The sequence below is a fragment of the Tursiops truncatus genome, chromosome 9, assembly GCF_011762595.2.
Source record: "Tursiops truncatus isolate mTurTru1 chromosome 9, mTurTru1.mat.Y, whole genome shotgun sequence".
Taxonomy (NCBI): domain Eukaryota; kingdom Metazoa; phylum Chordata; class Mammalia; order Artiodactyla; family Delphinidae; genus Tursiops; species Tursiops truncatus.
In genome coordinates, this window is record NC_047042.1 from 2,408,375 (window position 1) to 2,426,880 (window position 18,506).

General features: G+C 47.9%; 1 protein-coding gene across 13 annotated transcripts in view; it reads left to right on the top strand.

The window, feature by feature from the left end:
- IKZF1 (IKAROS family zinc finger 1) overlaps positions 1-18,506 on the top strand; it is a 91,077-nt gene that overhangs the window by 55,135 nt on the left and 17,436 nt on the right. For 7 of the 13 annotated variants that reach the window (XM_019939551.3, XM_033862765.2, XM_019939564.3 and 4 more), the window contains 3 exons: positions 4,646-4,705; positions 12,441-12,701; positions 18,329-18,496. In XM_019939551.3, coding sequence (XP_019795110.2) covers positions 4,646-4,705; positions 12,441-12,701; positions 18,329-18,496 — 489 coding nt within the window. The remainder of the gene's footprint in view (positions 1-4,645; positions 4,706-12,440; positions 12,702-18,328; positions 18,497-18,506) is intronic. The other 6 variants (XM_019939579.3, XM_019939585.3, XM_019939592.3 and 3 more) reach the window with 2 other exon arrangements.

Below are 18,506 nucleotides of genomic sequence, written 5' to 3' on the forward strand. Positions count from 1 at the left end.
GGGTGGGAGTGAGGCCACGCGGCCAGATGAGAGGGCCACTGGCACATGGGACGGGGCGGAGAGCTGGGTCTGAAGAAAGACCTTGAGTCTGGATTAGGGACGGAGCCCAGGAGAACCCTGCAGTCGGGGCGCTGGCACGTCGCTGCTTCCTGTGTCCATGCAGGACACAGGGCTGAACAGACGCCGGGGCCCAGGCTACGGGAAGGACCTGGAGCGAGAAGCAGGGTGTAGCAACAGGAGCCGCTCGGGAGCGGCTCCGCTGACGTGTGAGGCCTCAGCCCCTGCTCGTGGGCTCGGTGTGCGGGCTCGGACTAGCTTCCTCTCCTGTCAGTCTGGAAGGACACCCCCTTCTGGGCGTGAGTGGTCAAGAAATGTCAGCATTCTCTTCCCCAGCAAGACACAGAGCCCCCTAACATAGAGGATGGTCCGAGGACAAATAGGCACCCCAGGAACGTCTGGGTGTGGCAGGATCGCAAGAGAATCTGGATCCGGTACCTATGCAGGATGTAACCAGCTCTCTAGCAGGAGCATGGCCTTGGGGTTTTGGCTCTGGGGGGGTCCCTGGTCCTCTCCTTTGCCCACTGGCCCACTCGGGGACCCTGTCGCTAGGGCAGTGACAGGGTGAGGATGCCCTTCCCTGAAATGCTAGATCTGCAGATATCGCAAAGGTCACTGCAAACCATGCTTACACAAGTTAATAAGAGACTGATGATCCGGCTGTGACCGACAGGCTAATATGATTTAAAGAATATGTAAAAAAGTCACATGACTGCACATTTCTAAATTCTCCTACCTACGAATCTGAATGTGTTTACACTGAAATCGTCAGAGTCTTTTTTTGACTTGGAAGTGGGCAGACTTCCTCTCTCCCAGTTTGAAAATCCCAAGTATGTTTTCATCTCTCCTGGAGGCTCCAGCAGTGTGAGAAGTATATAATTATATTCTTTATAGTTTGCACAACCAAAGGCAAACTGAAGAGTGTGGTTTTGGGGGCTTTCACCTTTGTCCCAGAACGGTCATCAATTGGCAATCTGAATAGGGTTCAGAACCTGAGGCACTCCCAGCGTTTTATACAAAAATGTTCGTGACAATTTGGGGAATAAAAATTCCTAGCAAATGAGCTCAATTTGCTCTTGGTTACAAGAATATATTTCTTGAAATTTAGGAAACTTAACAAGGTTCATTAAATCTGTTTGCGTCTGCACCTTTTTATGAAACAAGAGCCTGAAATGTGGGGTGAAATTTACTAGGGAAATGAAGACAAGGCTGAGAGTCAAGGAGGCATCACTTCTGCCCCCATGGTGACGCTTCTGGGACCAGCCAGGACTGTGATCAGAGACACATCAGGTCTGCACCTGTAACACAGCCTCCCAGGTGCCTGGGGAGAAAGGTGGAGTGGCTGATTTTCACACTCATCAGGCACGTGGACACCATCAGAGTGCAGGGTACTCGGGTCAGCAGTCCAAAGAGAGCAAGAGACCCTGACCACCATGCCCACCATGCATTCTCACTGCCCGTGGGCAAGGGGGCTGGGTGGCCGTGCAGAGAGCAGCAGGGGGAGGGGGGCACACTTTCCAGACCACTCACTGGTCATCATTTTGTTGTGTGGGCAATTCCTTTTTTTTTTAGTAAAGATATTTATTCTTTATTTTATAATTTTTAAGTGAAGTACAGTTGATTTACAATATTGTATTTGTTTCAGGTGTACTGCATAGAGATTCGGTATTTTTTACAGATTATACTCCATTAAAAGTTATGACAGGGCTTCCCTGGTGGCGCAGTGGTTGAGAGTCCGCCTGCCGATGCAGGGGACACGGGTTTGTGCCCCGGTCCGGGAAGATCCCACATGCCGCGGAGCGGCTGGGCCCGTGAGCCATGGCCGCTGAGCCTGCGCGTCCGGAGCCTGTGCTCCGCAACGGGAGAGGCCACAACAGTGAGAGGCCCATGTACTGCCAAAAAAAAAAAAAAAGTTATGACAAAATAATGGCTATAATTCCCCGTGCTACACAACATCTCCTTGTTGCTCATCTATTTTTTTTATTTTGACATGGGAGTAGAGGTAGTTTACAATGTTGTGATAGTTTCAGGTGTGCAGCAAAGTGAATCAGCTCTACAGATACATACACATCTATTCTTTTTCAGATTCTTTCCCCACGCGGGTCATTACAGAGCATAAGCAGAGTTCCCTGGGCTCTACAGTAGGTCCTCGTTGGTTACCTACTGTTTACACAGTGGTGTGTGTCTGCTAACCGTGCAGGGGATTCCGTAGGGAAATGCGCTGTAGCTCTCACGCGGGGTGAGTGTGCGTGCAGGTGCGGTAACGTTCTCGCGGTCCAGTGCCTCTCCAACATCGTAAAGGAGAGAGCACAGCTCCCAGAGGCCCTTCCAGCAGGGAGAGTGTGTGTCTGGAGTACTGACTCTATGTGTCAATTACATATGGTCTCAGATTCACCTGTTTCCCTGCTAACCACCAAGAGGATAAACTCCAGAGCTTCCTGGAAGACCCAGCCTCCTCCCTGTGACCTAATGATAGTTCCTGCCTTGGAGGGCCTCGTGAGGACTAAAGGCAGCTTGTGGAAAGAGCTTGTAAGTCCCTGGTGTTTACAGAGCTCCTGGTGAATGCCTTCCCCGAGGCACTGGACCGACCAGAGTAAAATGGGATGAGATGGGACGAGACGGGACGGGGCAGGATAGGGTGAGTTTTCACGGTTCCCTGCTGTGCATCATTTCCCCACAGGGAGTGAGAGCTCTCCTTTTCCTGAACTCAGAAGTAGGTAACTGCAGGAACGTGTATGGTACCCGAGCAAGGGTGAATTCTTATCAGTTCCGCTTTCCTCGGGAAAAGCACGACAACTTTATAGCTACAGCTGTTTTGTTTTTTAAATGTTTTGTAATTTGAAGGGAATCAAATCTTTAGGACAACAGCTTTCAAATTCATTTGAATTATACTAAGCAAAGCACTGACGCTCTTGAAAAATGATTAACATTCAGTGTCCGACGATGTGCTGTAATATTATTTATATTCAAAGGTAAAGCATTCTGACAGAATTCCATACCTTAAGGCTTACGCTCTGATCACCCAGGATCTGTGCAAGTGTACATCTTCTCCTGGCGAGGCAGCTTTTAGATGAATGCTGTTCATCATCACGCGTGGCCTATACTGAAGGGGTACCAGGAAGTTCACTTTCAAATCAAGTCACCCTCAAGCGCCCTGTCAGCAACCTCAGCCGTATCTCAGGGAATTGGGGCAGTGACGTCATTTAATCAGAGAACTTTATGTTATGTGATGTTCCTGATTGAAAAAGGTAATGCTTACCTTTCAAAACATCTTGACCTTTTCTCCCTTATCTGAGATGGTAGCACCCCCATGACACAGAGCGACTGAGGTACCAAAAGTCAATACAGAGGGTTAGAACTCAGTGAAGACGATAGAATTGCAAAGGTCACTGTGAAATCAGCATCCCGTGTTTGACTGTCTGCAGACCGTGGAGCACAGGTGCACCCAGGTGGACCACCTGATGACAGCTCTGCTGGGTGGGACACAGGTGGTGACTGTTAGATTCGGATGCTCAAGGAACAAAAGGAATAGAGGAAGACTAAGGGTTTGTTAGGAAATCATTAAGGTAGCGACTTCAAGGAGTAGCTTTGGAAGTGTCTACCAAACTGTTTCCCCATTATCCCAGTATTTTACTAAATTTTTCATGAGAAAAAAAAGGGAGGGTCTGTGGTCAGATAAGTTTGGAAAACACTGGTCTAAGCAAACTTCAGTAGGTCTGTTTCCTGCAGGAAACTCTGCTAATTCAGTAGTTCAGCAACACGTTTAATTTAGCAGCTACTCGGTATGCATAACTCAGACAGTTACGGGGGGTCACTCCAGCAGAGAAAACTGTGTGTGTGTGTGTGTGTGTGTGTGTGTGTGAGAGAGAGAGAGAGAGAGAGAGAGAGAGAGAGAGAGAGAGAGATGTGCTGTATCTATTAAGTTTCAAGATACAGGCACACACTGAAAAGCTATGACCTACAAAACCGAACAAACTTGGCGATTTGAGGTGGTGATAGTATTCATGAGAGCAGCTGATAAGGAATACCCACAGAAATTGGTAGCTCGTTTTGAGGTAGAAAACACGAATTTTTCCCCACTCAGTGTGTTGCATGAACATTTTCTAATTTTCTGGGAACACTTTCTAAGAAAAAGCTGAAGGAAGAACATTTGCAATGCAGTCAGCCCATTAAGAGTCACACTGCTTTTGTGAAGATAAGCGCTTTCCCAGGAGACACTTGGCTGTGATGCTGAGATCTTGGACCAGTTTATACCAACTCCCCTGAAGGGTTTCTCAGCAGAGAAAGTTCTAGAATGTTCTAGGTTGCAGCCCCTAAGATGTTCAACACACCAGACATTGCTCAGCAGTGCCTGTGTGTTTTAGTGCCCTGAGATCAGACCTCTGGGAAGTGGGGTCGTCTTTCTGCGTAAGCACTGTGTTATGGTTCCAGCCCTCTGTCTGAGGGCTAACAGTACCAGATTAGTAACTAAATAATGGTTTTGAGTAATATTACTTTCCTTTTAAAAAACAATGCTTTCTTTTAAACTCTTACTCTGTCTCTCAGATGGTGTTACAGCCCAGCTTTCTTTTTGCCTTCTCTATTGCAGTTGCTTATGGGGTTGACGGCTTTAGGGATTTTCATGCAATAATTCCCAATTCTTTCTCTCGTAAGTATACACTTTGCTTCTAGAAAATGATAACGTGTATTCATTTCATACTCAGTTCCCATAGTGTAAATGTTGTGAATGCATCTTTTTTCATCACCTTCCTTAAGATAAATTAAATACCTATCACGCTGTTTATTAAACATCTGTCATCGAGAACATCTCTTACACACTGAGGTATGTGTGCCTGGTTTTAGACTGTTGGATATACAATGGAGCATGCCTTTTGTGGTGGCCATGCAGTAATAGTAAGGGTAGAAGTAACAATAGTATCGACAGAATTGTTACCCTCCTAATGCTGTTAAACAGCCTTGTTACGAACGTTACGAGTATCTCCTCTTTGTTGAGTATGACGATAAAGGCCAGACTTTCTGTCACCGTTAAATAACCCAACATACTTTCAAGGTACTTTTTACAGTTTTGTAGGACGGAGAAGGATACATACTGTCCTTCTGTTGCTCTGAAGTATTAATTTCAGAACCGAGAGGAGAAAAATCGCGGGGCTTTGAAGCCGTTAGTCCGTGGTCCTCGCTTCCTGAGCAGCACACTGAGTGCTTTTGCGTGCGGGGCGCTCCTGATCTGAGCTGTCAGACCAAACACAGATGTTAATTTCATTTTTCTTTTTTATGAATTGAGAGATAAGTGTGTTTGGGCAGCATCTCTGAGGGAGTATGTTAAGGACTGGCAAGTGCTTTATAAAAATGTCCAGAGAGCTGAATATTCAAAGTGGTACAAGTTGGTTGCCCCCTTAGGACTTAAGTCTTCAGAGCCTGTATTAATAAATTATCTAATATTAAAGCAACATCAGAAGACAGGCCATGCTTGTTAATACTGTAACGCTTATTAACACAGGCTGTAGTCTAAAAGGTGTCAGTAGCTGTTAAAAATAGGTTTCTGACATCCCGGCTATCAAAAACTCTTTGGTACCTAAAGGGTTTAGCAGTATCAACCTAAGGATATCTCTTTTCTCATAACCTACATTGACTGCTTTTCCAGTATAGAGAACGGACTTGAGGACGCGGGGAGGGGGGAGGGTAAGCTGGGACGAAGTGAGAGAGTGGCATGGACATATAGACACCACCAAACGTAAAATCGATAGCTAGTGGGAAGCAGCCCATAGCACAGGGAGATCAGCTCGGTGCTCTGTGACCACCTTGGGGGTGGGATAGGGAGGGTGGAGGGAGACGCAAGAGGGAAGAGATATGGGGATGTATGTGTATGTACAGCTGGTTCACTTTGTTATACCGCAGAAACTAACACAACACTGTAAAGCAATTATACTCCTATAAAGATGTTAAAAAAAGTTATAGAGATCTTTCTCTTACTAATGTTCCTTTGAATTAACTTTAACAGCTTGAAATTTATTTCTGTGAGATCTATATGCACATATATATAAACATATATATGTGCATATATATGTATATGTGTGCTGCTATGATTATATAAAAGGTTATACTAGGACAGATAACTGATTTCGAGATGAGCAATCACATGGTTGAAATATTAAAAAGTCAAAAGCACTTAAGAGTAAGATAATGCATTCTCAGATGTGTTTTCATGAAATCTGAGGAAGGTTTAGGCTCGAGCATATTGTAATATTGGAGCAGATCCTTTGGTGAAGACTTCAGTATGTAAAAAATTGCTACCTCTACAATACTTGGAGATACTGTAAGATAGATGATACATGTTTCGATACACTTCCTGTCTATATATTTATACAGTTGGGTTCACAAGGTACTAGTATCTCTTTCTCTCCTCCTTCCCCACCCCCTCCCACGTACCCAAGTTGTAACTAAATGGCTGTTGACCTTGATGAAGTCTCCACCCAAAGAGCAACCCAACTGTTCTGGGCCAACATCACCACCTAGTGGTCATAGTGGAAAATTGTCCTCCTCACTCATCTCTCTTTTTTTCCTTCTTGAAAATTAAAAACATAAACTGTTCGACCCCCTGTACCTCAGTTTGTGTCCCTTGTTACCTGAGGAAAATGTAAATATGCTTGTAACTCATTCTTTTTTCCATAATCTTCCTCTTTTGTCTCTCCCTGATTTCATTCCATTTAAAACCTAAAACATAAAATAAGGATAAACGTATTCCTAACCATGCATCTTTGCAAGGGAAAAAAAAAAACCTGCATTTTAAATGATATAAGTTATAATAAATGGTTTCAGTGACCTTAAAAATGCTTGAAAGTTTTCATAAATCCTTTAGAGGCAGCACAAAAACTTCTACACGTTTTCTCTGCATCTAAAATGTTCGTTTAATTACCCTCATTCAAGATATCTCTTAAATATTTTTATTCAGTTTGATTTTTACTAGTCGTCAGTTGCAGGAATACTTCTGTCTCCTGTTTCTTCGTTTAAAATATTGAGCATTTTGAGCTTCCCTGGCTTAAACTCACAGGGACAGCTTGGGGATATCTTTTCAATGGAAAAATGCTGTCAGAGTACCATTTACCTCACCAGGAAATATAAAGACACATTCGAAAGGAAGAAGAAGACAAAAGGGAAACAGAATCCCTTTGTGAGGCGGGGCTGCCAGTGTGCATTATTCCTGTGCATTAAAATGATTTGATCATTCATGAGGCCGTACGATGCTTGGCAGGAGACTAAGGCCCCGATGACCCCGAGTTCCCTGGATTCTCTCATTGCTAAACTTGTCTAAGTGCTAAGGTTCAGGGGTCCAGGGTCAACCGGATCTGCCCTGTTACTAAACACATAGGAGGACTCTGAAATATATAACAACGAAACTTTCATTTTCCCGAATCTTCAATTGCATCGGGGAAGGAAAGTGGCTTTTGCCTCAGGATTTGAAGGCATCCACTCTTCATGCAGCCACATTTATTAAATAATGACATTGGGGTCCCGTCCATGAGCTCCTGGGCGTCAGTGGAAAGGCTGCAAGGCCAGGCCTGAGCCAGTGTGTTCTGGGGTCAAGAGACACAGAAGTCTTCATTTCATGTTCTAGCTTTAATCACTTCCATTCAGCACCTTACTGAGTTTGACATTTTTCTAAGTGGTGGGAGGATGGAGTCAGAAGCTATTTGTAAGTATAATCCCTGTATTCAAGGAGAGTCTAACATGTCACAGAAGCAATACTGCGGCTGAGCAGTTTGGGGTCCAAGGAAACGGAGCCAAAGAAGTGGTTTAGGAATTCCGAGGAGGGGAGGGACCTAGAGACAGCCTCCGTGGGGTGGACCCCAGTCCACTAAATGCAGGCCAGGGAGGATGGACCATTTCCTGGAATTGATGACGGGCGGGTCTGAAGAAAGAAAACGACGGGGCTGGTCCTGTGGCGTTCTCAAGAGACGATGCAGGAACCCTGCTTGTCCCTTTGGGTGGGCTCCAGGCTGTGTGCATGTGAACCTGCAGGAGATGGACAGCTTGCATACGCTCCCAGCACCTGTTCCCAGTCTCCTCCTTCACTGGTTGGAGCAAAGGCTGGTGCCGCTGACTCTCGGCGGGTGGAGTTCAGAATCACGGGCCCACCAGCACTCAGACCCCCGAGGGCCTTCCCGCACCAGCGCCCGCCCCTCTGGCGCCTTGCCTGGGAGCCTGGCAGCGAGAGCCACGGCTATTGCCTTCTGCCCTCGGGCTGCTCCGAGGCCTCCCAGGGTGGGTGCCCCCCGTGGAGGGACCTCCGATCCCCGCTTTGCCGCTCTTTCTGCTTCCCCTCGTTCAGGAGCTCAGGGTGGGTGGCGGCATCTCTGATCTCAGCCGGAGGCTTGTGTCTCTGAGCCGAGCATGTCCAGGCCCCGCGATGTCCCCTAGGAATGGGCTTCAGTGTCCCCCGACCTCCTTCCTTCTGACCCTCTCCGGGCTGCACTCCCCCATGTAAAGGAGGCGTCCGGCCTGACTGGCTCAGGGGACTCTAGATGTCAATAACCGCAGCCTCTGCTGTCCTTTGCTCAGGGCTCGTCACGAATCAAGCTCCTCATGACCTAAAAGCCCCGAAGCCATTTTCCCATTTCCCGAGGCGGCGAAGCCAAGACACCCCTGTCCGAGCTTGTGTTTCTAAAATGTGTATTCTACCTTGAGTGATGGATGTCTGTTAGACTTTGACCTTTGAGATCAGGTCTGTGTTTGCCATGTTTTAAGACAGTTCCGTGGCCTGATTTCCATCATCTACGAAAATAAGACGCATGTCGCCTGCATTCGCCTCCCGATCAGACGAGAGGCCCTGTTTTCACAGACGCAGGGGTGGGGGGCATCTCTGCCCCTCTTCCGTGCAACCAGCACCCGGCCTGCATTTGTCCACGAAGAGATGGGAACCTTCCCCCAACACTGAGAGAAAATGCACACGTGCTTGAACCTGCTGAGCCCCTGCTGACGTGTTGCCCTCTGGTTCTCACCTCCACTCCCAGCCCCCTCAGGCCCCCTTTCTCCCCTCTTACTTGCCACAGATCTTTCCTGTCCCAGTCTGGCCTCAAATTCACCCCCAGAGCTCTAGCACGCGTCCGGCTCTGCATCCCCGGCATCTGGCCTCCGGGACTCAGTGCCTCTACCCTTTGCTTACCTGGAGCGCTCTGTCCGGTTCCCATTATTTACGCTGCCTTGACCTTGCCACTGTGATGCAGGGACCCCCAGTCTGGGGGTCTGCCTACCTTTTTTCCGAAAACCAGAACATCACAGGATACTGGATTTTCTTCTTCGAGTTTGGTCTCTTCTGGCACCAAACACATCTACCTAAAGTCGTACGAGGGGACCCACAGTGATCGGAGGGTAATTTAAAATAAGCTCTCTTCAGCCTCTGGTTTTCGGCTCTGTGAACAGGGTCCTCAGAGAAGCTGCCACATGGCAGCTGGCCCGCCTTCACGAACTGCTGTCGGATGAGTGACTGGCGTCAAGGCTTCTGGCTTGAGGGCGTCTGCGATATTTAAGGTGACATCCGTCCCTCAATTTTCACTCCCGCTGTCCTCATCCCGTTCACTCCTGACGCGCTTTACCTGCTCTGCCAGCAGGCTGCCCGCGGGACCGGGACGTGTGTCCTGATGGCAGAAACCTCAGGTCACCCGAAGCTCCTGTTGCTCACCAGGAAAGGCCCGCACTTGGTCATCGACACAAGCCACAGGGCCACCAGACGGTCACACAAACACCTGTCTTCTTAATGCAGAACAGGTGGGAGTTTGGGGCAAGTGTTAATAAGTCCTATACTGAGGTGTGTTTTGGAGAAAGCAAGAGTCGGTCCCATTGAGCTGGTTGCCTCTAAACTTACGACCTGGAGCTGAGTGCAGGAAGATGGGCGAAGGGAATTATGCCAACGTTTGTTCATCTGCCTGGTTCCCCTCCTCCATCCACAGGGTCCTTGGCCTGCACCCTGGGTCCCACCTCCGGGCACTGGAGAACCTGCCACACCTACAGTCATTTGCCCCGCTGTGCTCTGAACTGGCCCCATCTCATTTTCAAAAGCCATGAGACAGATGATTAAAAATAACCCCGGTGAAGGAGTGCAGAGGGCCTTGAGCATTCCAGAGCAGAACCCAGTGGGCAGGGAGGCCCTAGTGAGTTAGCTTTGAGAACGTGATTCCAGAGGGCTCAGGGGTGAAGCTCCTTCACACGCTGGCACGGCTACCCTCCTTACCTGTCTCGTCTCCTGAGCTCGCCGTGTCGGAGGGCTTGGTTCCCTGTCTCCGGAGGCTGGGAGAGGTCAGCAGGAGGCCGCTGAGATGCAGGATGCTCCCAAGTCCCTGCTCTTCGGGATCTAGTAGGGGGGCTCACCTGGACACCCCCACTTACTGAGTCCTCGGGACAGTCTTCTGTGATGCCAGGATGTGATGGGAAGAGATATCCCCTCACTTCTGGGGTCTCCAAGTCCACAGTGGGGGTGTGGCCCGTGTCCCAGCTCATTCGTTCCATTTGCTTATTTGTCTGCAAGTCTTCTCTCCAAAGATCTGATGAGCAACCTGGGCAGTGTGGCGATTAGGAGCGTGGGCCCTGGGGCCAGGCTGCCTGCAGTATCTCCCAGCTGTGTGACGTCAGGCAAGTTGCTCGACTTCTCTGTGCCTGGGCGTCTTCAACTGTAAAATAGGATAACAGCACCTCACTTATAGGGCCGTCGTGAGGGTTACCCATTACGGGGCAGTCAAAGTGCCTGGCACGCGGTCCGTGCCGTGAACATTCCTGGGGAGCCCCCTCAAGGGGACGGCTCTATGGGAACGTGCTTTCATTTGCCAGGCCAGTCACTGGCCTAAGTTCACTTTACATCTCTTTACCCACTAAATCCTCTCAAAGCCCCTGCTGGGCTAGTGTGGGTAGTTCCCGTTTTTACAGATGAAGATTGCCCAAGATCTCAGAGCTTATGAAGAGTGGAGCTGAGATTCCAAACCAGGACTTTTGATTTCAGAGTCTGGGCTCTGGGCTTCCAAATCACGAGAAATGTGTTGAGTCAAACAAACTTGGAGTGTTACTAGCACAGTTGTTCTCAGACTCGAGTGTACGTGGGAATCCCTTGGAGGCTCATGTGAAGAATGCCCAGGGCAGGGCCCACCCCCTAGACTTTCTAGTTCAGCGGGTTAGGGTGGACCCAAGAGTCTGCTCTTCCAACAAGTTCTCAGGAGATGCCAGTACTGCTGGTCCAGGGACCACACTTGGAGAACCACTGATTTACAGTGTTGATCAAAGATTTTGTAGCCGTGGTTACTGTCGATCTCATTGATTATTTTACTGGGCAGAATTTACCTACTTCCTCTTATTCATCTCTAGAGACTGTGATGAACATGAGGCCTTTCAGTGTAACTGCAGTTTCTCCCGGTCATTACAATATTGGATTCAGCCATCCATCGTCAGTTGGTGTTTCAGAAGAATGCAAACCAAAATGACTATTTTCTTTACCGAGAAAAATCCATGAATGACAGAAATAATGACTCTAAATGCAGAGTAGACAGTGGTTATTGTACTATTACCAGGAGCCCTTCACCCCCATGCACACACGAGTCTTACTTTCTGAAAAGCTAGTGCAGACCTGTTACGTTCACCATCATGCTGGTCAACCCTTCAGCAACTGGAAGAAACCTGAGAAATCGTGGCACTCCTTTAGGAAGCAGGTTTTATTTTCATCATGGAATAAAAAGGGTTTAGAGTGATCACGTGCCAAAGAAACAAACAAACAGAACTCTTTCAGGAATCTTTGGTCAGAAATCTGAGCGCGCGTTTGCTGAGTTTTGTCTCCATGTTTGTTCATACATGAATGAAGGAAAGGTAGTTTATGCTTTTCCTTATGCTTAAGGGGACTTTTGCAGGCTAGATAAGCGCTTCTTAGGGGATTTTGACAAACAAGGTCCCACACCGGGTGGGGGTGGGGGTGGGGGCTACGTGATCAACACTCACCTTCTGGCGTGAGGGGTCTTCTGGCTCCCAGGGTGTTGGACTTGGCCTCAGGTCCCTCCAGAGGGGCCCAGGCTGTCACAGTGGACCCAGTGACCTTACCCTGCATAGAGGTCCCCCCACACACACGCAGTCTAAAGCGAGAATTTATAAATTCCATGCATTTCCACCTTCTGCCCTTCGGACCTACAGAGAGGGCAGACGAGGGTCCCAAACCCGTGATGCTTGTTGCCATATATCACAGTCCCCTGTGGGCCAGTGGGTCCAGAGCCCGGGCCACTGTCCCCTGGTGTCAGCCGCCAGGAACCTGTGTTTAGAAGGTGTCGCTCCCTCCAGGTTGTCTGTGCTGCTGTGCTGTTCTGTTTTGTTTTTGCGATGACACTGAACGGCCCCCTGTGTTGTATTGTCTCTTTCAGCTGGTAATGTTAAAGTAGAGACTCAGAGTGATGAAGAGAATGGGCGTGCCTGTGAAGTGAATGGGGAAGAGTGTGCGGAGGACTTACGGATGCTCGATGCCTCCGGAGAGAAAATGAATGGCTCCCACGGTGTCCAAGGCAGCAGAGCTTTGTCAGGAGCTGGGGGCATTCGACTTCCTAACGGCAAACTAAAGTGTGATGTCTGTGGGATAATTTGCATCGGCCCCAATGTGCTCACGGTGCACAAAAGAAGCCACACTGGTAAGGCCTGGCGTGGTTCCTCCTTTGGCGGCCTGGAGGGGCCCACGGGGTGTTGCAGAGGACAAGGCCCTTCCCGGCTGAGTGTCCTGAGCGAGGCGTAGCCTCCCTATTCGGGAGCGATATTCAGAAAAGGACTTCTGAACATGCACCAATTCGATCCTATATGTTAAAGCCGTAAACAAAAAGGAAAAGGTAACCGGCGTGCGAGTTCTGACAAGGGCCTGAGAGCACATTCTCTAAATATTGGCGGCGGGGCTGTCAGGTGATTCACCCTTCAAAAAACAAGACAAAGCAAGATAAGAGGAGATTGATACACTGAAATCTACTCCTCCGATTTTCCACTAAGAAACCCATGAGTCAAATGTGCATGTTGGGGGAATCCAAACTGACAAGGCTTGATTTCTAGAAACATTCATTGAATGATTGACTAGTAGCAAAATTCAGTCTTTCAGAAAGAGTTCTGTTTTCAGATGGCTTATCCTCCAGCAGGTGACACTCCCACCAAGATGCTTTGGTTGCCACTAGTTTCTATCTCAAATTGGTAAAGAATTTAATACCCAAACCCCTGTCCTAGTGGACGGGGCAGTGGAGGCTTTGGCAGTAGAGAACAGTATTCTGTGTCCAGAAATGAAGGGATGCAGACAATCTTGTGTCTGACGGCTGCACCCAGGCTCCTGACATGTTCTCACATTGAGGGCCGGAGGAATAGGGTTTCCGTTCTGCACCGTCCACATCCCCCAGGGTGCACGGTCCTGGTGGGTGACCAGTCACGGGTGTCCCCACCAGGACTGTCACCACAAGTGGCACTAGACAGTCTTCAAAATAAAATGTTAACAGGTAACATCTTACCTAAGCTGCATGCATAAGGTGTCTTTTGAATTAAACAGAAACTTTACTCTTCTGCCTGAAAGGTGGAAACATCACAATAAATGTGCCAACTCCAGTGGTCACTGAAAGTTTGGACATAAAACATACCGTGAGCCGTTGCTGTCCCGGTGGGTGGCATCTTAGGTCATCATAAAGCCAGAGTCTGCCCCTGTTCTCCACAAGAGGAGAAAAACAAACCGATAAAAGCAGGCTGAAGAAGCAGGGTGGGTTTTGTCAGCTAGCTCAGGGAAGTAAGGAAGAGCATCACAGCCTCATGCGATTCTCCCCAGGGGCCAAACGCTTATCTGATTATCAAAACTGAAGCAGGAACTCAGAAAATTCATGGAGCAAAACAGCTGGGTTGTCAGGAAATGCGGACCTTTGTGGAGCTGTCATTTTTGTATTTGAATCAGGCAGTTCCCAAAATAATTTCTGTTTGTCATACATCTGGAAAACCGTAAAATATGTTTATTTTCAGTCAACATTCGTTTTCGGTAAAAACTTAACTTCTACAGTTTAGCAGACTTTGCTTTTCCTAATGTGCCTCTTAATCCTCCAATTATCCGGTGGAATGTCCACACCACATCCAGCCCCAAGGGAAGCTCGCAGGAGAGTAGACAGGCTCCCCGCTTTGTAACGAGGTGGAAATTAACGTGAAGGTAGGTTACAGTGATGATAGACCCTTCACAGGATACACCGGGACCCATAGCAATTCATTCCTGATGGAGAAATAGACCTTGCACATGAATTACTTTCCTGCTAATTCATGTAAAACCTGACTATACAGTGAAAGTTCTCTTCAATAAATATTTGATAACTGAATGAAATGCTGGCATCCTAAATGGCCAAAATATAATGACTGCCTGCCCTGATAAAAAGAATAATTGCATTTAATGAATAAACCCACCAAGCATAGACATGCAGAGTGGACCGGCTGTTTGCTGCCCACTTCTGCCCACAGATAGTGGCCACGGGCCAAGTAGGTGCCAACACGCAGAGTCTTTCGCTTACAGAACAAGTTCATTCCAGAAAGAGGGACATAGAGACCATCAGTTTTATGGTTCCTGCTTTGACTTTTATTTAAAAAAAAAAAAAACGAAACAAGGAACTCCTGATTTGTTTTCATAATGCTTTTCCACTTTGCATAAATATAGTCATAGGTCGATATAGAAATAGTTTGGCCAAACTAGGTTTGAATAAATAGACATGCTAGAAGGTTTCCACTTTCCTGGAATCGGAGTGGAATGTATCAGAAAGACATGCTTTGCTAATCACCGACCCCGTCCTGAATTCTCTAACACGTCAAGTCCCCATAAATCACTGGGGTGTCCTTTGAAAATGCAGACTCTGGTCCAGACCCAGAGGACACTGGGAACATCTGTAGGTGGTGGGACATGCAGTTGCCAGTGGACCGGAAACAGTGCCATTTCAGGGGGCCCTTCGTCAGGGAGCCTGGGCTCCACCTAATGTCCCCCCCAGAAGCCAGGACTTGCACCTGCCGTCACCGAGTCGGATGGGCGCACTGGGGTTTCCTTCTGGAGGACTGCAGCTGTCCGGGGCAATCTCCCACGTCACCGCCTCCGAGCGGGGCCAGGGCTGCCCTTGTGTGAGTCGTCCATTGATGACACCGTTTCACTTCCCCAGTTTTGCTGTTCAGTTTCATTTTTTTAAACTCAAGCGTCGTAGTAACACTTTCCCGCCAACCTCTGAGGGCTCACGGGGGAGTCAGAGGGAGGGTAGTGGGAGAGGAACGTGCAGTAATCTGATTCTGAATGATGGGATTTTTAACAGGAAGCATCAGGAAAAGTGTCTGAATTATGGTTATTCTGTCCGGCCCTGTGCCCACTGTGTTCCCGTCCATAAGGCGGAAAGGCAGAGTCTCCGTGCTCTGTAAACACGGCCTCGCACTGGGTGCTATTCCAAGGCACAGCTGCAATAAGCCCAAGCGAAGCCTTGTAGTTCAGTGTATTTTTTAATTTGCTTTCTTCAGATATAGGGTCAGAAATTTCATGATGTGGGCATCCGTGGAGACTTTCTTTTTTGCCCAATTAAGTTATAAAAGGAGCGCAGACATTTCTTACAGGGAGTCTCTGAAATGGCAGATTATAGAGTTCCTGGGATTAAAAACTAAATTTTGAATTAATGATATGAAAGCCCTCATCCCAATTAACTAAAAGGGAATACAGCCTTGGAGGAACTTGGTCTAACTTGGCTCCCATCAGCCGTATATGTGCGGGGGGCAAGCGGTCACCAGTAGCAGTACCCAGGTATCGTGGGCCGTGTTGTGTCGTCTAGCTCCGGGGCCCTGATCCCTTTCCTGCTCACACCTCCCAAGGGAAACCACCTCGAGTTGAGCTCCGTGTTGTCAGTTCAGGGAATGCTGTCTTCCGGTCCCCGGGCCCTGTGATACATCTTCATGCCAGCACAGCAAATCAGGAACAGATAGATTTCCGGGAAAGCTTACCAGCGGGATTAAGACACCAGGCCCAGCAGGACACACGAGAGCCGATGACTCAAATTGGAAGACAGATTGCACTCTCCAAGGCACGGCCCCTGTCTTTCCTGCCTGCCCTGTTCTGCAGAAGGGACGCGTGGCTGGAAGGATCTGTCCTTTCTCACTCTGCTGACCGGCTGTCCTGCACAGACGCTGGCTGGACCGCAGGGTCCAAGCCGGTGTTCCCTCCAGCCCGCCCGAGCTCGGGGGGAGCCCAGCAAGCACCCCGTCAGCACAGAGGGGACGCTTCACAATGGGTGGGGTCACACTGAGGCACGCTGGTCACCAAGAGTGGCCCACATCCTTGTCACATGCATTTGCGTGGCATGAGACGACCCAGCTTTCCAGAACAGCCAGCCCGAGGGTCCCCCTGCCAGAGCGAGTGGGTGGAGGCTTTTCCCCTGCGAGGTCGCTCTGGACTCTTCTTCCTTCTTTTGTCTGCTTAGAGTTAAGCATGGCAGCCACACGCATGTGTGTGTGTGTGTGTGTGTGTGTGTGTGTGTGTGTGTGTGTGTGTGTGTGTGAAGGCTCAGAAGTGTTTCTAGTAGGTAATTAACAATCTCTATTGGACGCTCCTCGGGGCTGCCTGACTATCAGCTATTTTAATCTCATCCAGTGTGGCCTCCTAACTCAGAGATTTAGGTAGTTACTTTTATAATCACCTTCCCACCTGCTGGACTTCCTCTGCTCAGCCAGGTCCAATCTAGATCTAGATTTGGGAGAATTCTGAATATATTCTGGTTCGTGTCAAGTTTCCAAATGGTCTATGATTGAATATCATTGTAAATTAGTTGCAGTTTTTCCAGTAGCACATCGGTCCTGCCCACTTAAAATTAAGAATGATGGTAATCATGAAATTCAGAGGCTGATATAGACTTTGAAATTTAATCTGGTGTCGATTTTAAGAGGACCAGATATGCTTCTACTTAATCGCTTTTGCTAAGTGCTGTCTTGTTCACCAAAATCACGTAAGCCGATTGGGAAGATCGACTGTACATTTTAACACATTCTTCTTTCTGAAGAAAAAATTGTTACTAGGAAGTGCATTCTCCTGGTATCTCAACACCAGATATTGTGGTCATACAGAGCTCTCCTTCTTAAAAAAAAAAAAAAGGAAAAAAAAAAAGCATCTGTTTTTAAAAGAGCTTTAATGCTTACTTAAACATGACAAATGTATCCCTCTTTTAATTGAGAGTTAAATAAAAATGTTCATCGATTTTAGATTCTGAGACCTATGACTTACTCAATAGCATATTTCTTGAGCACAGATGCCTGTTTCATCCTTTGTTGGATTCAGAGTTTGGGGACATGAGCTGACACACAGCAGAGGGTCCAGTGTTTTTTTGTTGTTTTTGTTTTTGTCACCACTCCAGTAGTGCCACCCCTGAAAGAATTCCTAATGACAACTAAATTGCACCTCTTAGAATATTGGTACTGAAAATATAACTGTCTTCTATGAATACGGATAGAACAATACTAGCTTCAAGGTTGTAGGATTGTGAGGAAAGCAAAAAGCCAGAAACCTCAGTGCAGGTCAGATTTTGAGGCAGCATCACGGGGAGATTCGGGACTTTTCTCTGGACGGTGCAGACCTTCCCTCCAGTTTCTCAACTTCTCATTTTATTCAATCTTTCTCTCTCTCTCCCACCCTCACACTCTGTCTGTCTCTTTCCTGATTTGCCTGCATAGGGACAGACAGGTAATGGAGAAGAAATTGAAAGGGAAAATACAGGGAAAATGTAAATGAAAAGAAGTTATTATAACTGTTATAATGAAGTACCTTTCATTTAAATATAAGAATGTAACGCTGAAATGAACTTGTGATCCTGAAATGCATTTTTAATGAGTTTCCTTTTTATTTTGCTGCTTCAGTGGCATATTTTAAAGACCCTTTGAAAAAAGCCACATTAAAAGCCCCACCAAATGCCACAACACGCAAAATTGGATATTGGTTTATTCCAAAACTGCTGATGAGGAAGAGTGGCTCTTCATCACAAAATGTTGCCGCCGCTTTATTTAAATGAGTTTGAATTTGCATTGTGATGTGCCGTTCTGATTTAGGGGAAAAAAATTAGATTTTCAGATCAAATTGACCCAACCAGTGAAGCGTTAAGGAACTGGCAGGTTTAGTCTGAAAGCCTCACGTTCCATCAAACCTGCAGCCGGTGGAAGTCACCGGGCCCTCGGGAAACAACTTTCTCGCCACGTCCTCCCCTCGTCCCAGCGCTGGGTCCCGCTCTCACCGGCTCCCTTCTCGTCCCCGCAGGAGAGCGGCCTTTCCAGTGCAACCAGTGCGGGGCCTCCTTCACGCAGAAGGGCAACCTGCTCCGGCACATCAAGCTTCACTCGGGCGAGAAGCCCTTCAAGTGCCACCTCTGCAACTACGCATGTCGCCGGCGGGACGCCCTCACCGGCCACCTGAGGACGCACTCCGGTAGGTCCTC